This window comes from Diabrotica undecimpunctata, chromosome 7, assembly GCF_040954645.1.
Source record: "Diabrotica undecimpunctata isolate CICGRU chromosome 7, icDiaUnde3, whole genome shotgun sequence".
In the NCBI taxonomy this organism is placed as follows: Eukaryota; Metazoa; Arthropoda; class Insecta; order Coleoptera; family Chrysomelidae; genus Diabrotica; species Diabrotica undecimpunctata.
In genome coordinates this window covers 143,870,686-143,897,674 of record NC_092809.1, presented here as the reverse complement: position 1 = coordinate 143,897,674, position 26,989 = coordinate 143,870,686, and the positions used below count along the sequence as shown (strand labels likewise).

The 26,989-nt window shown below is 35.3% G+C and overlaps 1 protein-coding gene across 2 annotated transcripts in view; it reads right to left on the bottom strand.

The window, feature by feature from the left end:
- The window catches only part of LOC140445960 (uncharacterized), a 144,875-nt gene that overhangs the window by 78,004 nt on the left and 39,882 nt on the right, over nucleotides 1-26,989 (bottom strand). For both annotated transcript variants that reach the window (XM_072538425.1, XM_072538424.1), the window contains exons 2-7: nucleotides 20,682-20,757; nucleotides 16,165-16,417; nucleotides 5,202-14,263; nucleotides 3,151-4,204; nucleotides 2,822-3,033; nucleotides 558-660 (exon numbers count right to left, since the gene is read on the bottom strand). In XM_072538425.1, the coding sequence (XP_072394526.1) occupies nucleotides 558-660; nucleotides 2,822-3,033; nucleotides 3,151-4,204; nucleotides 5,202-14,263; nucleotides 16,165-16,417; nucleotides 20,682-20,741 (10,744 nt within the window). In that variant the 5' untranslated portion in view covers nucleotides 20,742-20,757. The remainder of the gene's footprint in view (nucleotides 1-557; nucleotides 661-2,821; nucleotides 3,034-3,150; nucleotides 4,205-5,201; nucleotides 14,264-16,164; nucleotides 16,418-20,681; nucleotides 20,758-26,989) is intronic.

Below are 26,989 nucleotides of genomic sequence, written 5' to 3'. Positions count from 1 at the left end.
ATCAAACAACAAAGTTAAACAGGAGAATAGGACTAACATGGGCAGCTTACGGAAAACTCAGAGGTCTTTGTTCAATGTGTACTTCCAGCTTCAACGTATGGAGCAGAAACATTGACCCTTACCAGAAAAGTAATCAATAAGATACAAGTGGCACAGAGAGCAATGGAGAGGCCAATGTTTAGAGGACGCAGTTTAAAGAATTACAACGCTGAAATGGAACTGGGAAGGACATTTTACCAGAGTGAGAGGTGGAAGATGGACCAAGAAAATTTTGATGGAGACATAGACACGATGCTTATCGTAATCGAGGACGTCCTCCAACAAGGTGATCAGAAGACATCAAGCTCATCTAGCACAACTGGATTCAGGGTGTTGAAGATAGGATGCAATGGAATTATTTACGGGAGGCCTATGTTCAGCAGGGGACTCAAAACTGCTAATGATGATGAAGAGTTAATGCGATGCGTCGGTTTTAGATCATTTCCAAGCTTTTTCACAATTAATGTACATTGATAAATATATAAAACCATTTTTCTCTACATTTACAAATTTCTTACCTGCTGAATCAATGAATTTCTGAGAAATAGCCTTCACTGAGTTCTGTCGTTTGAAATTTGACGTTCTGTTGCCATCTGCTACAGAATCTTCTATTTGTTTGGTCTAAAAGCAATAAATTAATTAATATTGTAAAATACTCAACATAGTTTTCGAAAAAGTATTTGTACCAACGACAATGTTTTCATTATAAAACAGATTATCGAAAAACGAAGATAATGTGACTAGAAACGCATATTGCATTTATAGACTGTCAAAAAGGCTTCGATGGGGTCCACAAACTATTTGAAGTTATGTACAAAGGCTATACCCAATACACCTATCTACAATATGTCCGTAAAATATGGAATATTCGATATTTCCTAAATGAAAAGCCTTTTTAAAAAATCTAAAACACGTCGATTTTTAAATTTAATGTTCTACATTTTACAATAAAATTTCATTATACAAGGTGATACACATTAGAGTGTTGACGTCATCGGCTCTTTTTTTAAATGTAACACCCTGTATTTTAAGACATTTTTAGATCGATAAAAATGAACTGATTTCAAAAAAGTATAATACTTGGGTTTAATGGATCTAATTTGAAAGATACGCTTTTAGAAAATAAATTATTTATTATCAATTGCGAAAAAGTAGCCTTCTTCTAGTTTTTGGTAAACTGTAATTATTTTTAGTAACGTTCAATAACAATTAAGTAGTACAATAATTGTATTAATTCGTGAATGTTCTGTATTATTACTTAGAATTAATTTTAAGTAGAAATGAATTGAGTGTAAAACAAAGAATTGAAATACTCATGATGATTGGGTATGGAGACAAATCGCGAACTCAGATGGAAGTGTGTAATTTATTTAATGATAAATCTCCAGAAATACCCATCACGCAGTCAACAGTAAGTAAGATTGAAAAGAAATTTCGAGAAACTGGTACGGTTGAAAATACATGCAAATCAGGTCGTCCTTCTGTAAATTATGTTACAACATTAGATGTTCTACTTGCTTTTGAAGAAGATGCGCACACTTCTGTTCGTAAGGTTAGTATTGATCTCGATGTTTGCAAAACAACGGTACACAAAGTACGTAAAAGTAAGTAAAGTAAGTAAAATGCACAGTTGTACAGGAATTAAAAGAGGATGATCCAGATAAAAGAATACAATTTACCACCGATAACAGCCACCGAAACCCTCTCTTGGTTCAAAATATTATTTTTTCTGATGAGGCTACATTCAAATTAAATGGCGAGGTCAACCGTGAGAGTTGTAGATACTGGGCAAAAGAAAACTCCAACTGGATGCGGGAACATCATACACAATACCCGCAAAAGGTAAACGTATGGGCTGGCATTGTAAGAAATAAAATAATCATTGGACCCTACTATTTCGAAGGTAATTTAAACGGGCCAGCATACCTTCAATTTTTAAGTGGGTATCTCGTACCTACTTTAGTTAATTGATTCTCCAGTATAATTAATCTTGGAGGTTTTGATAAAAGTTTATGGTTTCAACAGGATGGTGCGCTTTCGCATTATGCTTTAGATAATCGAAGGTACCTAAACGAAATTTTTCCGAACAGGTGAATTGGATGACGTGGACATATTGAATGGCCAGCGAGATCGCCAGACCTCAATCCTTTGGATTATTTTATGTGGGGTCATTTAAAGAATGTTGTTTATAAAACGAAACCTGCAAATATTGGAGACTTAAAAACAAGAATTCGTAAAGAAATAAACAATATTTCTCAAGAAAGCATAAACAAGGTTGTACAAGAATTTGTACAACGTTTGGGTTATTGTCAAATACAACAAGGGCTACAATTCGAAAACATTTAAGATTAAGTCATGTAATAATTACTGGATTACTTTCAAGTTATTTATTATAATTTATTTATAATTTATTAATCTTATAAATCAATAAAAATTTATTTTTATATATATTTTTATAAATTATATCCGTTAGACCCCCAGTATTATACTTTTTTGGAATCAGCTCATTTTTATCGATCTAAAAATGTCCTAAAATACCTACAGGGTGTTACATTTAAAAAAAGAGTCGATGACGTCATCACTGTAATGTGTATCACCTTGTATAATGAAATTTTATTGTAAAATGTAGAACGTTAAATTTAAAAATCGACGAAATAAAACAAAATCAATATAAATAAACCAAGGACTAAAAGACGGTTGTAGAGTGTCACCAACGCTTAAAAAATATTTTAATAAATATAAAAAAGTAATTTAGTCATTCAACTTAATGTGATAAACTTACCGTACGTTTATTTGTTAGTGTCTCTAACGAAGGTGAATCTTCGTATCCGAATTTCTGAGTAGTTGTTACACTTGTTACTAGGTTGTTATTTTGAATTTGTTCCTCGGTACTTAAATCTCTCGGGTCGGTCGAATAATTCGTTACGCTTATTTGCCCCACGGGTTCCTGGCCATTTTCTGAGTAGTATTCACTTGTGATAAAGGTGCCTTGAACTGAAATAGAGATTTAAAGTTTGTAGGTACTTATGTTAGCCAACATTCGAGAAATTTCTGTTTTATATAAAATTCGACAACATTTCTATAATATACACTATGAAAGTATTATCTCACCTTTAGTTGTGCCATTGTTGGTTTGTCTCAAAGCCTTCAGTCCAAATAAGGGCGTACCATTTTCATCAGTAGGTCCAACACCGTAACTAGAAGTAATCAAATCAGTAGGTTCATACTCACTGGACTTTACAATCTTTTCTTCTTTAACAGTCTTTTTGCTAGTAGTTCGTACTTGTTCGTTTGTTGACGAACCCGTAACTTTCTTTAGATTTCTGTTGGTGATCCACTCGGGCTTTTTTTCCTCTACTTTCTTTTGCTGTACTTCTGTTTTCTTTAGAATGGAGTATCCACTTTTGGGAGCTTTCTTGTCTGGACTAGATTGTCTTGGTTCCTTCTTTTGAGGTACGTTTCTTTCTGGGCTTGTAGTTTTGGTGTGTAAAGTACTTATTTCCGTTGATGTTCTTCGTACTTTTTCAGTTCTTGAGGTAGTTTCAACTAAGGAAACTCTTTCTGGGCTAAACTTTCGTAGCTCCTCTGTTTTTTTACTAATTTGCTTTGTTGTGGGTACGTCACTGCTACTTTTTAGCCTGTAGTTGGTTTGAACAGTAGTTTGTGTGCGAGTTGGACTAGGTTGCCTTTGAGGGGACCGTCTTTCTGGACTAGATGTTTCTCCAGGTTTTCTTACTATTTCTCTTGGAGTTGATGTTCGGATGGTTGTATTAGTTGTTGTTGTAGTTTTTATCAGATTATTTTCGTTAAATGGTTTGGTTGGACTCGATGTTCGTTGAGGACTTTGTCTTTTTACTTCTTTAGAACTTATGTGTTCATTTGGTCTGTAAAATTGATTCTTTGGTTGCCTAGTTGGACTTGGTGTTCTTTGAGGACTACGGGTTCTAGTTTCTATAGTTCGATCTGTGGATGATTTACGTTTTTCGTTGTAACTTGAATGATACTCAACCTTTTGGGTAATTGTTTCTGAACGGTCTTTCCTAATCTTTGATTGCTTTCTTTCTTGTATATAAATCGTTAGCCTATTTTCTGTTATAAGTTTCTTGACCAATTTAATTTGGGTCCTTATTACTCTGCGAATCTCGTAACTGGTAATTCTTTGGAGCTAAAAACACGATTATATCAAAAAATATAATTACATTGTTCAATTACAATATCCATTTAACGTCTAACAGTACAAAAACTTTTAATGAATTCTCAGGTAAAGAAGTTAAGTACTATCGTTTCTCTCTCTCTATCTCTCTCACTCTATTTCTTTCCCTTATCTCAAATACAGTAATTGTTTCTATTCTCTCTATATAAATGTTCACATTGTTCTATTTTATTATGCATTTAACGTTAAGCGTTCAGAATCTCATAGAAATGTACAAAACTCACTGAACTGTCAGATAAAAATGTCATTATCGTTTTTATCTCTTTGTCTCATCTCAAACATAGCAACTTTTTATATTCTCTCTATATCAATGTCCATTTTATTCTACTACAATATACATTTAACATAAAGCGTTCACAAACTCTATAAACATACAAAACTAAGTGAACTCTCAGCTAAAGAGGTCGGTATCGTTTTCTCTCTCACTCTATCTCTTTTTTTCATCTCAAATAACGCAATTGTTTCTTTCCTCTTTATGTGCATGTTAACATTATTAAATTACAATATGTATTTAATGTCAACTTTATTAACGTTTAGAAACATACAAAACTCTCAGCTAAAGAACTTACTACGATTTCTTTTTCTTTCTCTCATGTCAAATATCGCAATTATTTTTATTCACTCTCTAGAAAACTCAGTGAACTTAAGTAAAAAAGTCAGTAAAAAGTTTCTTTCCCTCTTTCTCTCTCTCTCTTTCTCTCTTTTTCTCTCTTTCTCTCTCACTGTTTCTCTCTCCCTCTGTTTCTTTCTATAACCCTAACTCTCTCTTTTTCTCTCTCTCTTTCTCTCTCTATCTTTCTCTCATCTCAAATATAGCAATTGTTTCTATTCTCTCTATATAAATGCTGACATTATTCAACTAAGGAGATATCTAGATCTATATAAACATTTTAACTATAATCGTTTGTTTATAAGTCATTTAACAAGATAATATATGTTGGATACTTACCAGTTCCTCCAAAACTTCTATTTCAAAAATATCTTCGATTTCTTCCTCAGTTATATTTTCCACATTACTGGTTTTTCTTTCTGTAGACACTTTAGTGTTAGTAGTTTTTGTAACGGGCTTGTCAGGATGCACTTTCTTCAGTGTAACACCAAATTTATTTGGACTCTCAGGTTTTGAGCCCGTGATAAGTTTGTCTTTGTGGTGGACGTTTCTTTCTAATGGGAGCATATAATGGGGAACGTCACTCGCTTCGGAACGAACGTCAGGTGAAGTGTGCCTTGGACTATCTCCGCCAGGTGATTTAGATCTCGGTCTGCTAGTTCTAACGTCTCTATCTAGAGGTAACATATAGTGAGGAATATCACCAGATTCAGGTGACTTGTGTCTAGGAGTATCCCTCTCTGGCGATTTAGGTCTAGGTGTACTATGGGTATGCTTTTTATCTAACGGTAACCTGTAATGTGGCACTTCTCCAGTTTCATGTCTAATATTGGGAGAGCAAGATCTTAAGCTCTCTCTATCAGGTGAATTCGATCTGGGGGTGTGAGTTTTAGGTCTATGCAAAGGTGACATATAATTTGGTGTGCTATTTGTGACGTATTGTTTATGCCTGGGAATATCAAAGTCTCTCTCTGGCTCACTGGGCGTGTGGCTCCTATCTAAAGGTAACATATAATGAGGGACTTCTCCAGTTTCATGTCGAACATTGGGAGAAGAAGATCTAAAGCTTTCTCTATCTGGAGATTTGGATCTAGGTATATGAGTCATAGGATTTTCTAATGGTAACATATAGTGAGGAGTAACACCAGGTTCTGTCCTCGTAAGATGTTGTTTATGTCTTGGAACTTCTCTGTCTGGTTCAGTTGGTATGTAACTTCTATCTAAAGGTGACATATAGTGGGGAACTTCTCCGCTTTCATACCTATCTTTGGGAGAAATGGATCTAAACCTTTCTCTACCAGGAGACTTGGATCTTGGAGTATGAGTCTGTGGTTTGTGTAAAGGTGACATATAATGAGGAGTATCTCCGGGTGATAACTTTGTCACAGGTGATTTGTGTCTTGGGATATCTCGATCAGGTTCGTCAGTCGTATGACTTCTATCTAAAGGTAACATATAATGAGGAACTTCTCCAGTTTCATGTCTAACATTCGAAGAACAAGATCTTAAGCTTTCTCTATCAGGAGATTTGGACCTTGGGACATGAGTGTTAGGTTTGTGTAAAGGTGACATATAGTGTGGAACATCGCCATGTTCTGTCTTCATAATAGGTGACTTATGTCTTGGAACATCTCGATCAGGTTCACTAGTCATATGGCTTCTATCTAAAGGTAACATATAATGAGGAACTTCTCCAGTTTCATGTCTAAAATTCGGAGAACAGGATCTTAAGCTTTCTCTATCAGGAGATTTAGATCTAGGTGTGTGTGTCTTGGGTCTGTCCAATGGCAACATGTAGTGGGGAATACCACCAGATTCACTTCCATCAGGCGATCTTGATCTTAAAGTCTTTCTTTCAGGAGATTCAGATTTGGGTTTGGTAGGTCTATCTAAAGGTAACATATAATGAGGTACATCTCCTGTTGGTTTATCAGGGGAGTTAGATCTAGACTTTGTAGTTCTAGTCTGTTTTAAGTCATCATCACTGGAATAGCTAAGTTTTCTAACGACAGTTTCTTTCTTAGTAGAAATTGGGGATTTGTTATTGGCCCTTTCTGCTTCTTTGTTGATGTTTTCAAAGAGAGCTCTAGCTTTCTTAATACTTTCTGTACTCCTAAGACGACCAGTAGTACTCAGAATATTTTTTTTGTCCTCCACTGGTTTACTTTTGCTACTCTTTGGAGTAGTACTGACTTCTTTGGTCGTAGATTTTATTTCTTGGGTTTTTATGGATTTGATTGACGTGTATTCATTTGGTGGACGCCTATTGGGTGTTCCAGGATGATTGGGGGTAGTTTTTGTGGGGGATAAACGATCTGGAGATGATCTTTCACTTGGTTTGTTTCTTGTATCATCAGGAGATATGTCTCTATCTGTAGGTCGTTTGGCATGTGTTGGTGATACTCGTTCAGGGGATTTTCTTCGAATATCTTCTGTGTTTTTAATACTGGTTTGAATTTCAAGATTTTCTAAAGATACTCGTTTAGTTATAGTACTATAATTAGGATAGTTTTGATCAACAAGCTCAGGACGTGTTTTCTGGCTTTCTCTAATTGGAGATTTATTAGGTTTCTTCTCCACAGATTTTTTATCGTCAGGTTTTTCAGGTCTATGAGCAGATTTAGGTTCTTTTTTAATATCAGTGGGCGAAGATTTTCTATAGTTATCGACAGTATTTAAATTTTCTAAAGATACTTTTCGAGTCTCTGTAGTCACGTTTTCTTTCTGAATTGTTTTTTGTTCCGTAGTAATAAAATTATCAGAAGAAATTTTATCATTATTAAATTTACACCTTGGACTTTTTGGTCGTTCTGGCAAATCCCGAACATTCATAAATTGATCAGCAGTGTTTATGAACTTGTTAACTTTTTCCGATACGCTTAAAAGACACTCATCTGACTCCAGATCTTGTGTTACTTCCAATTTGGGCCTTTCTACTTTAGGAGCTGGACCAGACGGGCTTTTACCACCTTTAGTAAGTTTATCAGCTGTGTCTAAGAACAAATTTATTTTTCTATTAACGCTTAAGAGACTCTCGTCCGTTGTTTCTACTTTATCGATATCAGTAACTACTTTAGTATCTGAGATTTCTGTTATTCTGCTAAAGTTGGTAACGTCTTCTGATTCTAATAAAGGTATGTCGGAAAGTCTCTTTGGTGGTTTTCTAACGTTAACATCATCCGGCTCTTCAATTTCGTCAGGATATCTTGGTGATCCGTAGCCTCCGTATTCTGTGGGCACTGGACATATTTTATCTGGAGTTGGTTCTCTCGAAGACTTTGAACGTTGTAGGTCTACCACTATTTGCCTCGGTTGTGTATTGTTGTTTATGATAACGGTTTTTGTTGTTATACATTTTTCTGGTTGTCTTTTGGTGCCATTTCTTCTCGTTACATCGACAGTTTCTACTATTGTTTCTTCTTCATCAGTATCAGTCGATACATACTCATTTACACGTTTCTGTTTCAAATCAATAACCCTGTTCTTTTGTGTCTTTGTAACCGTTGTAGTTGTTTTTGGCACTTTTGGTTTGGTAGTTACTGGTTGGGTGTTACTCTTTAGTGTTATTGTAGTGGTAACCAGATGCTTTTTCGTTGTATGATCGGGATGCGATGGTTTAGTTGAAGGCTTTACAGGGCTTTTGCTTGGTAATGGTTTTCTTAACTTTGTTGGTTCAGATGGTTCATTTTCTTTTAGATTAATGGTTTTTGTAGTCTTCTTTGTTGTTATTGTTTCTACAATAGGCTGTTTTGGTACCCTCATTGTATTTACAACCACAGTAGAAGACTTGATAGTGTCCTGAGTTGTTTTGGGTTTTTCTGGCTTATGGAATCCATTAACCTGAACCTTTGTAGCAGGTTTAGTGGGTATAGAATTTATTTTATTTGACGGTTTAAACACTGTTGTGGGTTCTGTGGTCTTAGGTTTAGTAGGAATTGATTTTGGTTTAAGATTAGTAGAATACTGATCTTGATATTCAGTTATACCATTGACCGGTTTTCTTGTACTAGGTTTATCGAATTTCTTCTCTGGTTGTTTTTGTGGTTTCTTGGCTGTGGTACTAATTTGTGTTTTATGTACAGGAGTTTCCTTTTCTGGTTTAACAGGTCTTCTCTGTATATTTATGTTTTCATTGATTTCTTTTTGTTCTTTTTCGATGAATTTTTTAGTAATTTTCTCTGCGTGCCTAATTTCATCAGGACAACTTGTGTCTATATGTTTTTTTATCATCAATGGTTCCTCAACAGGTACCATATTCGCATAATCGATAGGTTCAAAGAATTTTTCTGTAGCAACAGGTTCTTTGTTGGTAGGTTTCTTAACTTTGGATGGTTTTTCCTTTGTAGGGGTAATATTTTCTTTAGAGATGTTTTTCGTAATGGGTTTTCTAGTTTGTGAAGTATACTGAGGGATTTCCTGCTTTGGTTTCTGTTTTGGAATGTTTACAATTTCAAATTCATCGGTAACTATAACTTCTTGGATAAAATCAACATCGTCTTCTACATTTTCTGTTGTTTTATGAACTGCATGTTGTTTAGTTAATTTTTTAGGTTTTTCATCCTTGGGAATCGGTCTACCAATGGTAACTTTTGGAACATCAGAATCATCCACTACTATAAATTCATCAATAATGGTTTCTTCTTCATCAGTAACTTTGTCTTTGCTAGTTTTAATATTATTTTCTTTCTCTGTTTTCTTTACTGTTTCATTATTTGATAATGTAGGTTTTAAAGGTTTTTCTTGTGTATCTGGACCCTTTTTGTTTGGTTTTTTATCTTCAGGAGAAGGCTTCGTTGATTTCTTTGTTACTTCTTCTACGGATATATCTTCAGTTATTGATGTACTAGTTTTAGTAGTGCTTTTTGGCTCTTTGCGAATCTGAGAGGGGAATTCAGTTATTGGTATCCTTTTTGTTGGTTCTTTTTTTTCACCAGGTTTTGTTTTTGTTTCCTTGGTGATGATTTCCTTAGTTGTAATATTTGTAGTAATATCTTTAGGTTTCAGTTTGGATTGTGCCGGATGTTCAGTATGTTCTTTCTTTATTTGTTTTTCATCTGTAGTTGTTGGCTTTGAAGGTTTGTGTTCTAAAGTTTTAATATCAACAATTTCTTCCACATTAAGATCATTTTCAGTATATATCGTTGATGTAACTTGTTTGCCTGATGGTGTACTTTGAGGACGGGTCTCTTTAACTTTTGGTGTCTTTTTGGTAGGTATTTGTCGGTCTGATTCATCTACTAAGACTTCAGTACTTGAGTTTATTTCTGTGCTTAATTTTTCCTGCATTATAAATTCTGTTGTGGTCGTTTTATGTTTATCAGATGTGGTCTTAGGTCTTTCTTTCATATACGGACCTTTATTGGACGGTCTGTTGTTATCATAAATAGTTGTTTCTTCAGTAATAACTTCATCGTCTTCTTCTCTTGTATTAATCGTTTTAGACTGAGTTACATTCTTAGGCGTATGTTTTTGTGGCTTCTTTTGGGATGGGAATTCAGTAATGCCAGGTCCGCTCTTTTTAGGACTATCATCAACTGTTTCGTTTATAGGTCTCATGGTAACGATTTCTACCTCTTGTAGTGTGATCTCGTCTGTCACGTTTTTAATATCTTTTCTAGAAATGTTTTCTTGCGAGGTTTTGGAAAAAACAGTTTGGTCTATTTGGTCAACAGTCGTCTGTGGATGTTTCTTTTGATTTGGTTTCGTTGGTTGTTGATGTGGCGATTTATATTCTTCATCAGTTATTATAATTTGTTCCTTATTATAAACGTCAACTTGTTCTGTAATTTTTTGGACATTCGTAGTATGTTCCTTGTCATGGTATTTATTTGGACTCTTTTCATGAGGCGTCTTTCGAATTCGTTCAGGTTTTTCCCCTTTATTTGGACTTTGTGGCCCCTTTTCAGGGGTATCGGTGTTACTTGTTATAACAGTGGTTTCTGTTTCGGTGGTTGACACGATGTCTAAGCTTTCATTATTTCTTGAAAATGGATTTTCCTTTACAGAACTTTTGGGTTTTCCGTTAGTAGGTCTAATGCTTTCAGTGATTTCAGTTATGTCCTCTGTTTTTGTTGATGAAATGTTGGTAGTTTCAAATCCTTTCGATAGTGGTTTTTCTTTTACTGGACTTTTTATAGGGCTATATGTCTCTTGTGTACGAGTAATCTCAGTTGTGTCCACTGTTTTCGTCGTTGTACCAATATCAGTTGGTTCATAACGTGGTCTTTCTCTAACTGGATTTCTAGGTTCACCTCCAGTAGCTTTAGTAATTTCAGTTGTGTCCACTGTATTGGTCGTTGTAGTAAAATCGGTGGTTTCATAATCTCTGGAAATAGGTCTTTCTTTCATTGGACTTCTAGGTTTACCTTCGGTTGGTCTCGTGATTTCTGCTGTATCCACTATTGTGGTTGTTGAAACTATGTCAGTGGTTTCAAAATCTTTTGAACGTGGTCTTTCTTTTACTGGACTACTTTTTGGTCTAGGTTTTCCTCCAGTAGGACTAGATATTTTATTTGTGTCTACGGTTTTGGTCGTTGTGACAATATCAGTTGTTTCATAATCTCTTGAACGTGGTCTTTCTTTCGTTGGACTTCTAGGTTTATCGTCAGTAGGCCTAGTTATTTTATTTGTGTCCACGGTTTTGGTCGTTGTAACAATATCAGTTGTATCATAATCTCTTGAACGTGGTCTTTCTTTCATTGGACTTCTAGGTTTATCATCAGTAGGCCTAGTTATTTTATGTGTATTTACTGTTTTGGTTGTTGAAACAGTATCTATCGTTTCATATTCTCTGGATAGTGGTCTTTCTTTTACTGGACTCTTTGATGGACTTCGAGGTTTTCCGTCAATACGTGTAGGAATATCAGTTGTGTCTGTTGTTTTTCTAGTTGAAACAATATCAGTTGTTTCATAGTCTTTTGACCGCGGTCTCTCCTTCACCGGGCTTTTGGTTGGACTTCTAGGTTTATCTTTAGTGGGACTAGTGCTCCCAGTTGTGTCCACATTATTCGTCGAAGTATTTCTTCTGAAAGAACTTCTTTTACTTGATGATCTCTCCAAACTACTTCTTCTTTTGTCAGTCACTTCTGTTATGCCGAGAATTTGCCGACAACGTTCTTCATATGTATCGGTTCTTTTTAAAGGACGATCTTCTGGAAGGTTTCTTGTTGGAGATTTTGACATATTGTCTTTTGGAGCCTTGTAACTCTCGGTTGGATATTTAGTAGGAGAATGATCTTTAGTAGGCGATTTAAAGCTGCTAGTTCTTCTAAGATCTTTTGTAGGTGATTTCTTAGGGGATCCTAAGTCTGATAAAGGAGAAGATGGAGAACGGTCAGTAATTTTTTTAGGTTTCTTCGAAAGCTCTAAGGTATTGGGTCTAGAACCAGTTTTCTGCTTTTCTGTGGTTATCGTTACGTCTTCGTCCAAGTCAGTTACAATTTCATACATTTCTCTTTTACGATCAGAAGGTTTCGTAGGAGAGGGAGACCTTGATCTTGGTAGAGAATGTTGACTTGTCCTTTTTATGTCTTTCTTTTTAGTTGTAGTGTTAGTAACATCATGTCTTGACGTTTTAGAAATTGTGATCGTTTCCTGACTTTCTGTCTTCCTGAATGTATCGGTACTACCGTATCTTTTTGGAGAAGGTGACTTTGTTTTTGGCTCTTCATCAGTAGTTCTTCTTTTATTATAAATATAAGTGTCGGTACTAGAAAATCTGTCGTTGCTTTTTGTAGGACTTCCACCTCGATTTCTATGAGTACGCTCTGGAGATATTCTCGAGGGATGTCTCATTTTTTCAGGTATTGAAGAATTACTAGTTTTGTGGCTACCTCTACTAGGCACTCGATCAGGTGAGACAGCTCTTAAAGACCTTGCAAATGCATCATGGGTGGGACTAACTTCTACACTTATTTTCCTGTTGGTATAGTCAGTTCTATAAGTTGTTTCGTACTGTCCATCCGTTGGCTTACTAGGTTGATAGTCAGTTTTTGTTGGTTTGGTAGGACTTATATCTCTCTGGGTACTTGGTTTACTTTTAGGGATTTCTTGTGGGTACTTGTCCCGTGTTAAAACTTCTTGTGTGCGTTCTGTGTTTATAAAATTGTCAGTTTTTAATTCTTCTGTTCTATTTTGTTGATTTATTACAATATTTTCGCACACTTTGGGTTCCGCTGGATGTTTGTTGGGTACTCTATGTAAAATATCTCTATCATCGGTGCTTATTCTGGTTATATTTATGTTTTCGTTAACATTAACTACTTTGGTGCTGTCTTCAACAAAATTTTTCCTGTTGTTCTCTTGGGTACTGGTAACATTAGTCCTTATTACGTCTTTATTATCTATTACCTTGTTGTTTACTGAGTGTGTTTTTTCAGTTTTGTAATTTTGTTGGTTGTCTGCACTTTCTTCGAATCTTTTAGTAGATTTATTTGTCACTGAGCTGTGCTCTTTGGAAATTTTCCCACTTCCTGTAACTTCGGTATGTGTAGTAGTACCACTAACTGTGTGGTACTTTGTTGTTGTCATGATAGAACCATCTGGTAATGTTTTTGTTTCTTTAGTTATCTTGGTTACTCCTTGAAGGTTGTCTGGTATTTGAGGTCGATTTTGAACAGACCCTTTTATATCAGTAACTTGATTTGTTACAGATGTTTTGGTGTAAGTTTCGGGAATAATTTTAGATTCTCTAACTGTTTTGGTACTGACGTTATCGTTGTTTTGTGTTGAGATGTTTAAAGTTGCTTCTTGTTCGCCTGTTATATGAGTTGTTGATGAAGTTTGGGCAGTTTTAATATGTCCTGTTTGGATGTTGTCACTAGTAGTGTTGTATCTGGTGGAAATAACAGTTGAACCATCTGGTAGGGTTTTAGTCTCTCTTGTGACTTTAGTAATACCTTGCAGATTACTAGGTACAGCTACTTCTTGGTTATCTACATAAGCAACATTTTCCGACGTTTTTTCGTTCACCTGGCGGCTGGAAGAAGATGCTTGTGAAGTCCGTACATGAGCAGATTGGTTACTGGTGTGAGAAGAACCACTCGTGGTATCGTACCTGGTTGTGGTAACTGTAGAACCATCTGGTAACGTTTTAGTTTCACGTATCACTTTAGTACCCCCTTGAAGATTACTTGGTAACTCGATTTGATCTGAAGGCACTGTGTTGGACGCAACCATACGAGAAGCAGTCGAGCTATGGCTGCTACTTTGGCTTCTTGTGGTTACCGAGTTTTCATCGGCGTTGTGATAGATGCTAGAAGTGTTTTCGTTCTTTCCTTGGAAATCTATTTGGCCGCCATCTATCTTTTGGGTGCCTTGTACCGATGCTACTGTGGAGTGAATTCTAGTTTTGCCGTCTTTGCTAATTTCGTTGTTTGATGCAATCTGCCATTCATTTGAATCTATCAACAGAAAAAGTAAAATACATAAAACTTTAAAATGAAGGAAAATTGTACGAATAAATTTAACGCAATAAAAGAAATTTCTTAGATTCTCCTTAAGGTTTATATTAAAGATACATACGACGGGGGTCCGATAAGTTCTTAGTCTCACCGTCCGATGGCGCAACTATCGCAAGATCAATTTACTATCATATAGTAAATTCTTGTAGACAGCTAATGTTATCATTTAAGCTGAATCGGACTCGCAATTTTGTTTTGGTAGCGTGTGATAGTGGGTGCGTTCTCGGAGTTAGAAAAATAGAAAAAAATCTTTTTTTTTCTATAGATTATTTGTTTGGAAGGGAAATTGCGTAGTGTACGGTGACTCTTCTCCTTCGATTACAACTGTCAAAAATTGGTTTTATGAGTTTCAGCATGGTCGCACGGCAGTTTTTGATAAACCTCACCCAGGTGCCCTGAAAACGGTTACCATGGAGGATAATGTAACAAAAATCCACGATCTCGCATTGGCAGACCGCCGATTAAAGGTGCGCAATATAGCTGAGACAGTAGGCATCTCGTGGATCATATTCCGTATAAAATTGAGCGTATGAGCATAAGAAAGCTGTCAGTGCGATGAGTGCCGCGTTGGCTAACTCCAGATAACAAGCGCAACCGTAATACAACTTCTGAGCAATATTTGACGCTGTTAAAGGACAATCCGAAAAAGTTTCCTGCATCATTTCGTAACTGTTGACGAAACATAGATCCACTATTACACACCAGAGACCAAGGACAGTTCGAAACAATGGACTTCACCCGGCAGACCTGCTTTAATACCGGAAAGGTGATAACCACCGATTTCTATTATTCACAAGGTGTGATCTAAAACGACTACATTTGGCAAAGAAAAAGTGCTTTTCCATCATGAAAAGCATCAGCTCACATCTCCAGGCCAATGGCCAAATGGGTTGAATTGTGCTACAAACTACTTCCCATTTTCCAGATTTGGACCATCCGACTTCTTTTTGTTTCCAAGCCTAAAAAAGTCGCTCACCAAGCAGAAATTTGAGTCGACTGAACAGGTCATCGCCGCTACAAAGGTCTACTTTACATACTTCGCGGCAACGTATTTTTGAGATGGCTTAAAGAAGTTAGAGCATCGCTAGATCAATTTTTACAAAATTTAAAAATTTTAGTTTTTCTTCTGTAGGCTAAGTACTTATCGAACCGCCCCGATACGGAAAAATCTTATATACTAAAACGCTAAGCCCTTTTATTGTCCACCACTTTACTCAAAAACCATATTAGATAATTAAAATATTTTTTCGGAATATTATTAGTATTACGTATAAGATTGTCAAGATATACTTTTGGTACAAAAATTCACTTCCGGTTTTGAGATGACCGGAAGTTAAAATTTACTTTAAGTTTTAGACCCCACAATGTATATATGGATCGAAAGGTCTCGTCGAGACGAATCTAAATATGTACTTTCGGTTGCGATCCGACACCGGAAGTGACCCGAAACGCGCATAAAACGTCTAGATAGAGCAAATCTGACACCGGATTCGTGATCAGCATGCAAAATTAACTGCTAAATGATATCCATGTCGACATTTGATGAACTAAAAATTGCATTCCGGTTTTGAGGTCGACTTCCGGTTTCGTTTTTATTAGTCAAATCAATAGAGAATTCAACGTAGAGTTCAAAAATGTAAGTTCACGAAATTATCATTTATAGTTTTTGAGTTATTGATAAAAATATTTTTACTTCCGGTCATTGTATATATTGTATATTTTTCTCGCAAAATAAAAATATCATTTAAAAAACTCGATGTCGAGTTGGTCCGCTAGTATTTACTTAAAAATGTATTGTTGCTTAAAAAACATACAGAGTTTTTAATATTATTGTGACTTACCTGGTACTTTGTAATGTATATCCCTAGTCGGTGATCCTGAATCTCGGACTTCTTTGCTCTTAAAGCTCTGAAAGCTTTGATCGACAAGTGAATCGGCGTGAGTAGAACTTTGCGTCACTTTTCCTGTAGTTTTCGACGATCTAGATTCTGTAATCTCGCTGCCGTTATAAAACTCCCTCAATCTTTGTTCACGTAGTTTATACATGTGCGATCTTATTTCCTTTTTCTTTCCGAAATCTTCAGTATCTTGCCACTAAAAATTAAAATTAAATGGTAAACTTGGTTTACGTTAACCAGACACTTAAAGAATTAAAAAAAAAACCATATTGACTACCACAATTAGACAAATTATGCTGTAAACCAAGTATTTACCAAGGAAGAAGAGTCAAGCCTTGTTGCTTATATTAAAAATAGCGCAAAAATGTGATATGGATTAACCAAAAAATGAATATTGGAACAGAACGAATATTGGACAATTTTTCACAAATTTAAAACAGGTACACAGAAATTCTGGTCCAATTTCACCAGATAAAAATTGGAATCCTAATAAAACAGGCTTGAGCACAGTTCAAAGACAATCCAGAATAGTTGCACCTAAGGATGTTAAACAAATAGGTAGTGCTATATCAGCAGAACGAGGATGCTTAGTCACAGTTATTGCTACGAAAAATGCAATTAGTAATTAATTACCTCCCATAATGATATTTCCATGGGTTCATTTTAAAGAAAAAATGCTGTGTGGCGGACCAGTAGGATGCATTGGCACAGCAAATCAATTGGGTTAGTCCAACGAAGAGTCCTTCTTGAAGTTTTTGGACCGTTTTATGAATGTCTTTAAAAGCTTAGAAGACGAGGTTCTACTATTAATATTTGATAACCATAAGACACATTTTTTCCCTCCTCATACATCATACAGGCTAAACTCTTGGACCTGTCAGGCTATGGTCCATTGAAAGCATATTACAATCAATAGTACAAGGAAAAATCCTTGATATTTACAGTGTTGCTGAGGTATTTTAGGTACTGCTTACCCAAAAACTTTTACTCCTAACAGCATATTATCTGGCTTCTGTAAGTCAGGAATTTTTCCTTTCAATGCAAAAATTTGCATTGATGATTATTTATGTTCTTACGTGGCTGCTAGGCCCTCGGACGCTTCTAACTCTGACATTTCTATTTCGTTAGATACTGGTCCTTCAACTTCTTCAGAAGATGAGCCTTTGACTTCTTCACAACCTCTACCTTAAACTTTTCCGTTACCTTTAACTTCTTTAGAGCTTGCGCCATGTTCTTCAGTTCCTGAGACATCAACAGTTCTTGAACCTGCTACGTCCTCGTCTACAAACCCTTTTGCAACACCAACGACTAACAAGGAAAAAATGGAAACATTCCTAAGCCCCGAAGAAGTACAACCTCATTCCAAGGCCGAGGAGCGTAAGAGGAAGGGAAAAGGTAGAAAACCGACAAAAACGATTATTGCCACTGAAACATTAGAGAAGAATGCAATCAAAGAAAAAAATCTAAGAAAGAAAAGTCAAAATAGGATATCAATAAAATCGAAAAAGTAACACAAAGACATGTTTAATTACCCTACGAAGAAAAGAGAGCATGATGAAAAAACAAACAAAAGAAGTAAAAAGGTTTCAAGAAATTCCAGTAACTCATTTGATTCTGAAGAGTTATCCATGGTATAATGTTATATTAACGGATAATGATCATAGTGTTGCTGAAGAATAAGAATGCTTTCATTGATGTTCTTCAAGATTTAGTGACAAGAGTGGGGGACAGTGGTGTAAGTGCATTTGTTGTGGACGCTGGGTAGATTTTTATGTGCGAGTGTAGAAGGAAATTAATGGAAACGCTACATGTGTGATATTTGTATCGATCAGTCAAATGAAGAAACATTTTATTACAAATAAAAGTTTGTAATAAAAACATGCTTTAAATAATGAAAATATTCTTGAAACTGGGTGCATTTTTTATAAGAAGGTAACCTTTGTTTTGTACTTGGCTCAAAGCACAAGATGCCTGTCCCAAAGTTCGTGAGCATCGTGTACCATGGACCATTTGGCACAAAATTTATTTTGCATGTTTTAAAGCTATTTTGAATACTTACATCAAATAAACTGATCGCAAACGATGCAAGAAGGTTCAAATTATAACTAAAGCCATTCAAAGTTCTGAAATTTAGTTAAAACAACGAATTAAAAAATTTAACGGAAAAAGTGGTCCAAAATACGACAATCTCCCCTTTATCATATGATCCTCAAATAACACCACAATTTTTTGTGGTAATAAAAGTGTTTTGTATTTGTAAGTTTAAATATACAGTAATATCTACTAAGTCAATTAGTAATATTTACATTGTGTAAATTAGTGCAATCATTTAACTAAAAATAACAAATTAATCAACACCAACAGTTACTGGAAAAGTTATAAAAAGGTTCAAAAGTTCAAATTGTTGTCAGTGTCATAGTTTATTTTAGTTTTAGGATTGCGAATTTTCGTTACCTATATAGCTTAGGTATATATATATATATATATATATATATATATATATATATATATATATATATATATATATATATATATATATATATAGTACCTAAGCTAAATGATCGAATTAGTTGCCTGGCTTGGAAAGACAGGACCAAAGGAAGTTCCGATAATTCCTAAGAATAATAAACTCTCAGGAATAGAAGGAGGCGTTTTTATAGTCAAAGCTCAGTTTGATTGTTACCTCGTAATTAAAGACTCCTAGGTTCAGTATTCTTTAGTACCCACTTGAAATCTGCCTTTTATTATAAAATTTCTTACCATTCATCTTTATTGACATAATTTGATATTTGACTTGTTTTATATTCTGTTTTTGTTTTTAATTCCACTAGTGCCAAATACAACTATTTTTAAAGCCTCGTGACTGAACCTAGATATAAATTCTTGTACACGAGCAACCCTCTAGATTAGACGATAATATTCCCAGCATATAGAAGCAATAGATATAATCACATTTAAGCTACGTCCTTATGAAGCGCACTACTGATTAAACCCGTGATAGTTTTTGTACCAAAAATACACTGTATCACACATGGACACCCATAGTATCGTAAGTTCTACTCAAAAGGACGACAGTCTTCTCAGACTAACTGAGGAGGTCAAACAGCCCAAAGACATTGCGTCTAGGCCTCAGAGTGGAGCCATACCTCTTTTAGTTTGCAGGCCGGGCGATGCCGGCTGGATGGCTACGTTCATCACGCAACCAAACTGCTGGTTTGTTCCTCTCCTTTCCGATCCGGAAAGTAAGTCGAGCGAGAATCCACCATCCCCCCTGCATTTACTAATTTCACCAAGCCAAAATCGAAGGGAATAATATATATAAAAAAGTTTAAAAATAGTTAAAATATAGAAAAATGGACATTCACAAACATAGACAGACAAAACAAACATCTACGCAGGTCAATAGATAAAAACCTAACTAGACAAGCCCTCGATAGGAAGAAGCCGGTATTTACATTCGAAGTAAAATTGCCATGTCACTTATGCTAAGACCTCATAAAATGACCATGAATATGGATACTACCCTCTGAATTCCCTTTGTAATAAAGTTGCGGACGTCGAACTTTTATAGGTTAAAAATTTTCAGGACACGAAAATTCGACTGACACCATGTTCCGCGAACTCCAACGATTAGAGGTGCCATGCAAATGGTTTTCCCAAGATATCGGGTTTGCATGGTCTGAAGGAATCGAGGCTCAGTGCACAGCGCCGTTTTATTGGTCAGGTATCTTAAGAGTCCCGTCAGCGCATCTTATTCTTGTCTCTGTCTCGAAAATCCACACTTTCTTTTCAACTGCTTTGCGAATATACGTAATAAGCTGATCATGTCTCTTTATTCGGTGCCGATGTACTGCGTGGCACTTTTGAAGTACGTGACTAAGGCTCTCGTTACGTTAGCATCCCTTTCGGCACCTACGCTCATGTGGTGGGTTTGAAGGGATGCCTCTAGTTGGAAGTAGATTTCCTCGCAGTTGGATTGACTTAATAAAATCTCTTCTTGACCAGTAGGGCGGTGGATTGCTTTTAAATGCTCACTTGCCTAGACATGGAGGATCGGTTTTCTGTGGTTTCCCGATCCCATTGCACAGTGATACCTGTCTATTGCAGAGGATACAGCCACAGCTGCCCTCACGCGAAACGCGATTCAACACATTTACTATTTACCAAATTGTATATATATTCAAATATTCACAAATATTTTTTAGACAATAACTTCTAAAAAGGACCATACGCTCCTCCGACGACAAGGTAAAGAAGCAAACCACCAGTGGAGCACACAAAGCCAACGAAAAAAAAAACACCACCCAACAAAACAAACTACGTCCTGAAGAGCTAAAAAACCTAAAACATGGGCACCAAAACATCAATAAAAGAAAACCACCCCAGAAAAGGAACAACGATACAATGCGGTCAATAGGGAGTATTGGATTCTTTTAAAATTAAATTAGACCGAATCTTACCATTTTACGAAGAACATCCTCGTCTTGAATGTGGGATATGTTGGTGGTTTCGGCCGACATGGCCTTATTTTTTCACCTGTAAAGAAAAAAAATATTTTTAATAACATAGAACACAGTCAGTTTAACGATAAATTAAAAAAAATGTTTATTCCTAATGTTTTGTATTAATATCTTACGGTTTTTTTATAATTTTTGTCAAAAGTCATGAAAAAAAAGTGGTACAGTAGGCGGTATCGTCAAATAGCGCGAAGCTTCATACTATATTTTCTGGATATTATTAAAATTGAATACAGTAATTTTATTTATTTATTATTTTTTTATAGATTTTAAAATTTAAAAAGTTACATGTTGTATAACGAACGCTCCTCGTCACGTAAATGGACTCTTACAACTGTTTTCTGTGACTGTGAACCAGGAACCGCAATTTCATTTTGTAGTGCTACTTCCGTGACTCTCGCTTCAACATTTTACTGTAGAGATAAAGTAACACAACGCCAGTGTAGAAGCTTCGTTTAAAAGCATGTATAGTATAGAGGGAGATTTGCAAATTCTACATGTAATCATTATCCATTATGTTAGGTAAGTTTTGACTATGGCATATTCTGATCTTGCTTTTGGTCTTCATTTGCTTAAGAGGTGATAAAGAATATAGAAAGATAAAAAATCAGAAAGCCCCAGGTCCGGATACGATTACGAATGAACTACGAAAATATGGAGGAAGAGTATTAACAGAAAATATTATGAATCTATTCCAAAAGATCCTTGAAATAAAATGAATACCAAAAAAACCATGAACATCAGGCAGTGGCGAAGGAAAGTATCCGACAGGACAGAATGGAAGAACATTGTTAAGCAGGCCAAGACCCACAAAGGGTTGTAGCGCCATTAGAAGAAGAAGAAGACCAAAGAAACGGAATAAGTATAAAGATCCCTATACACAAAAAAGAAAAAAATGACCAATCTAACTATCGAATTATTACGTTGCTTGACACTAGTTTGAAATTATTGACTAAGATACTTGCTGAGAAAATAGTTGAAAAGTATCAAATCTGCGAAGAGCAATAAGGATTTCTGTATAACATATCAACTGTCGATGCCATATTCATAATAGGACAAATGGAAGAGAAAACAGTAGAATTTAATAGACCTGCATTATCGACCTCACTAAAGCCTTCGATTGTATTAGACTACAAGATGTGATTGAATTTTTACACAACGAGACTATAACAGCCTAATGGACAAACTAGTAGAAGAAGTAAAAAAGTCAGGAACAGGGTACAAAATGGGCAACAGAGCAATAAAGATTCTATGCTACACAGATAATGCAGTAATAATATCCAATAATGAAGATGACTTACAACGAATCGTCCACGCTTTGGAAGCTAATGCAGAAAAATTTAACCTGAAAATATCAGCACTAAAAAGAAAGTCCCTCGTTGTCGTTATTTCGAATATGTAGTAGTAATTTTTTAAATACACATTTTTGAAATGCACACCTTTTAAATAGTACGCCTAAAAAGAGGGATAAAATATCAATGTGTGGGATTTTCTTTTCTTCCCATATATCAAAATAACGACCACAAAATGTAACAAATTGGTTCTTTGACCTTTTTCAAAGTCGTTATTGAAATGACTCGAGAAAAATGCAATATTGTCATATACTGACTAATTATTTAAACAATTTACATAAATTTTAGGTACTGTCTTCCTACATATATTTGATTTGTAATTTTCATACCAGCCGGCAAAATTTATAGATGTATTTATTAATAATTTATTAACGTGGATATGTAAAATCTGACAATGTTTTAAAGAATATATTTTTTTAGTATTAGCAATACGTGAAGAGTATGATAAGAAAATTGATATTGGCCAGGTAAAAGGCTATGAACTTTGAAATGTCTATTTGACTGTCCATTGTTTTTCATCTCTGGCAGCGTTAAGTACCTACCTACTTCAGTTACCGTAATCAAAACAGTATTCAGTTGCTCCTTGGGAATTTATTTGCAAGGTCTTTTTTCAAGGGCTTATTGTATGTCTACCATTTATTCACATCCATCCCGGAATTCTAAAACGCTGTACCGGCTTGTATAAAAGCATGGATGGGTAGCATGTGTTTGCCGCCTCCGCTTATAATCTAGTCTCTCAAAATGAGTTGAAACAGGTAAAAATCTCCATGAAATAATCGCATGGTATGTAGGTCTCACTTAACTGGCGCATATATAGTAAGAAAGCCTATAGTAATTCTCGGCTGATTCCTACTTTTTTCTAGCGCTAGCAGTATTTCCGCGCTATTAGTGCATAATCGTCCAATAAAAATTTTCCTATGTGCTTAACTGGATACACTTTCCAGTGGACGTTACGTCGTTTCCGAATCCAGCTTCTTTTTCAGTCGCGGACATTGTTTTTTGATACTCCTAAGGCTTACTCTTGAGTAGCTGATCTTCTTTTGGTAAGTTTATCAGCTCTTTCATTGCCATGTATTCTCAGATGAATTTACTTTCATATCAGAATGACAGTGTTATATCTCACCAGTGTATCTATCAAGTACCTTTAAGAATGGTAACACGTTCAGATAGATCTTCTTTGGAGCACTCCAAAGAAGACATGGTACCCGAACCATGTTAATTCAAACCCGATTTAATTTTGGCTATCATCGTGGGTGCATCTAATTTCATTCAAATTCTGATTTATTGTATTTGTAAATCTTTGTTTAACTGTATTTAGCAGATTTAGTCTTAGAAGAGTACTGAATGAACAATCCCCGACTAATCATATGCTTCTTTTAAGCCGGACGCCCCTGCTCCACCAGTGATGAGGAACCCGAGGAAAACATATTAGAACAAAAAAGAAAACCACTTTAAGACTACGATGCGTCCAGACTAACAGACCAGGCCCCATCTGGGACTAGATCAAGATATTACTGACAAATGAAAATGCTCCATTCAAAAGGGAAAACTTGTAACAATTAATTATTTACTGCAACTTAGATCCTCTAGTGTTTATTTGGTTGTCTTATTTTTTAGTATTTCTTTGGTGTGAAGTCGCTCTAGTGGCTATTTGTTCATCTTCTTTGTCGTCAAAGCGTATTTTTTGATGATTGTGGAGTAAGCACTTGGATTTTGGGTATTTGATAGCTAATACTTTATAAGTGCATAAGTTGAATAGTTAATATGGGTCTCAGATGTCCTCGAGAAGTAGTCAGCCTTATTATGCTTGTAAGTCCTGTTTCTATTTCCGATAATGCTAAAGGAAACTAGCGAAAGGAAAGCTTCCATCGTTTTAAAATAGGAACTCTTTGACTAAAGGAGCACAATCTTACAGAAAATCTGGACAACCTAAACAAAACCTAAAGACAACCTTGCCTTATATATCAAATGGTTACATAGCGTCTGTTGTCGCTTCTCTAGAATTCTCCTCCATCTTCTTCTAGTTTCTCTTGGTCAATACCCTCTTGATATTAGTTACCCAGATTATTTTGAATTTTTCATGTTTCCTCCCCTTAGCTGCTTCCAATTCAACGCTGCTTTAGAAAGTTGCGACTCATTCGGACTACTTGTCCATACCGTCTTAATTAATGTTGTTCAACATATTATATGATTGTATTTCGGTTATTGGGTCATATAATGAGAAATCAAGGCAGATACGAGCTACTCCAATACATTTTGCAAGGTAAAATTGAAGGAAAAAAAGGCCCCAGGACGAAAAAGAATATCCTGCCTTGCTAACCTGAGAGCATGGTATAGAAAGACCTCAACACAGCTATTTCGTATAGTAACCAACAAAATCATCATAGCCTGAATGATCGCCAACGTTCGGAACCGACAGGCACCCTAAGAAGAAGAATTTTCGGCTCCAATAATTTTTTTATTTTTCTCTTATAATATTCTCGTAATATTCGTAATATTCTGTAGTAATATTCTGCATGATCTCTAGCATAGATCCATTTACATAGCTGTCCATCTTTTTTGTCACATTCTGTGCATCTTTATGTTTCTGAATCAGAGAGTGATATTTTTCACGATCGTATTGTTGTACCTTCCTTTGCTGATGTTCTTGTTCCACCATACAAGAATTAATCGGCTTTAAGGTCTTCTTCCTTGTCTTATTATTTCCTTAATTTCCTTCTGGTCAGTTGATTTAATATTTTTGCTCCAAGATAACGAAGTTTTTACATCCCCTTGTTCTGTCGTTTTAGTTTTCACCTAAAATTAGGTCTGTTGTCTTAATTAGGCCCATACTTAGAATTTTCTTCTAAAAAATCTTTAGAATTTAAAAAAATGTTTTTTTTTAGCTTTTTGGTTTTCCTCTCGTAATTTCCTTGTGATATCCACTAGGAAACTAAGTTCCTGTAGCTGGCTGTATACCATGTATCACAAAAATTTTTATTTCAAATTCTTTATAAAAGGTATATAATAAAATACCCAAACGGGCTATATCACAAATACATTACAGAACGTTTTCGGAATGTAACTGATGATGGAATTTACATTCCCAAAACGTTCTGTAATGTATTTGTGATATAGCCCGTTTGGATATTTTATTATATACCTTTTATAAAGGATTTGAAATAAAATTCCTTGTGATATATTCCAAGTTTTTTTTCCTGTGCCAGTATTATCTGGTCATCAGTGAATTGAAATATAATTAAAATATAACCAATGGTGTAACTGTTCCGAGGCAAAAAAAAGTAGTGAAAGAGAACAGCCTTGTTTGATATCCTTAGTTTGTTTTTTAAATTGTTTTTTTTTGTTTTTAGTTTTCATTTTAACTGTTTGATTTTTATATATTTTCTTGATAGCTTTAATTAATCGATTGCTTATATGTGACCTTTCCATTGCTTCTCATAGTTGGGTTATAGACTTTCATTAAATATATGAAAAGTAAATGAAGGTTTCGTCCTGTATTTACTTTCTTCTCTATTATTTGCTTCAACTTAAATAAATGATCCACATACAAACGTCTTGTTTTGAACCCACCTTGTATGTATATGACTATATGAGTTATAAGAACAAGAAGAGAATTTAAGGATTATTGGTCTATATATGAGTTATAAGAGGATTTATGTAACATAAGTCCTGTATATAATACTAAACTTCAGGGGGTAGTAGCGTTGCGTAAGGGAAACGAGAAATATTTTCAGTCAAGTTCGGAAACTGTATTTTTCCTAGGAAATTTTTTGGTGTGTTTAAAAAGGTACACCTTTCCAATTCTGTTTTATTTTTCCGTTGTGTATCAAGATGTAAAAGACGTTCGATGTGTTTCTCCAGACCCCTTTTAGGATTAGATCTCTATTTTTGTTTTTATTTTTGTACTTTTTGTCTTTTTTTCGTATATTCTAGTTTTTATTTTCTCATCCGATTAGGATCCCGGTGGGAGTCACAGTTTTATCCCGTTGGGAGTCCAAGTTTATCCAATCTTAGACTTTCTTATCTAGAGGTGACCTTTCAATTATAGTATGGAGCCCCTGGAACCAGGTTCGAACAGACTTCATTTCTATTCAAGATTTGGCTGATACCTAGGCTACCCTCCAGTTAATCTGGTTAACAAATTATGTATCATATTGTGAATACATTTTCCTTTAATTTTTTGCCAATTCAAGTGATCTTACTTTCAGGTTAAGAAATTTTCTATAAAAATCCAAGAGACTGAATTGAGTTACGGATAAAATTTAAGATTTAAAAACTTATTATATATTATTATAGTGCAACTTTTTTCCCCCTTATTACATATTTAATGTTAGTTAATATTGTTCTGAAACTATTTTCTTACAGCATTTTAAAACAATTACTAGTTTAATGGGAATATCATCATCAGTGGCGTTACAGCTCTTTATGAGCCAAAGCCTTCTTCAGAACAATCCTCCATTCGCCAGTGTCTCTGGCAACTCTTCTCCATGCTCTAATTCCGATAGACTTCAAATCATTTTCTAGGTTGTCTTGGTACCTAAGTCTTGGTCTTCCTCTTCTTCGTTGTCCGATCGGCCCTCTTCGGCCAAAAACTTTTCTGACTATGGCATCTTCCTCTCGTCTGATTACATGACCTATCCATCCGAGGCGTGCTACCTTAATGAATTTTACAACGTCAGGTTCTCCAAATCTTCTATACAACTCAAAATTGTAACACCTGCGCCACAAACCTTGTTCTTTTATGCCTCTATATATTCGTCTTAGTATTTTTCGCTCAAAACGTTTGAGCAATTCTTGGTCATTCTGTGTTAGTGTCCAAGTTTCTGAACCATATGTTAGCACTGGTCTTATTAGTGTTTTGTATACAGTCAGTTTAATTTTTCTAGGCATTTTTGAGGC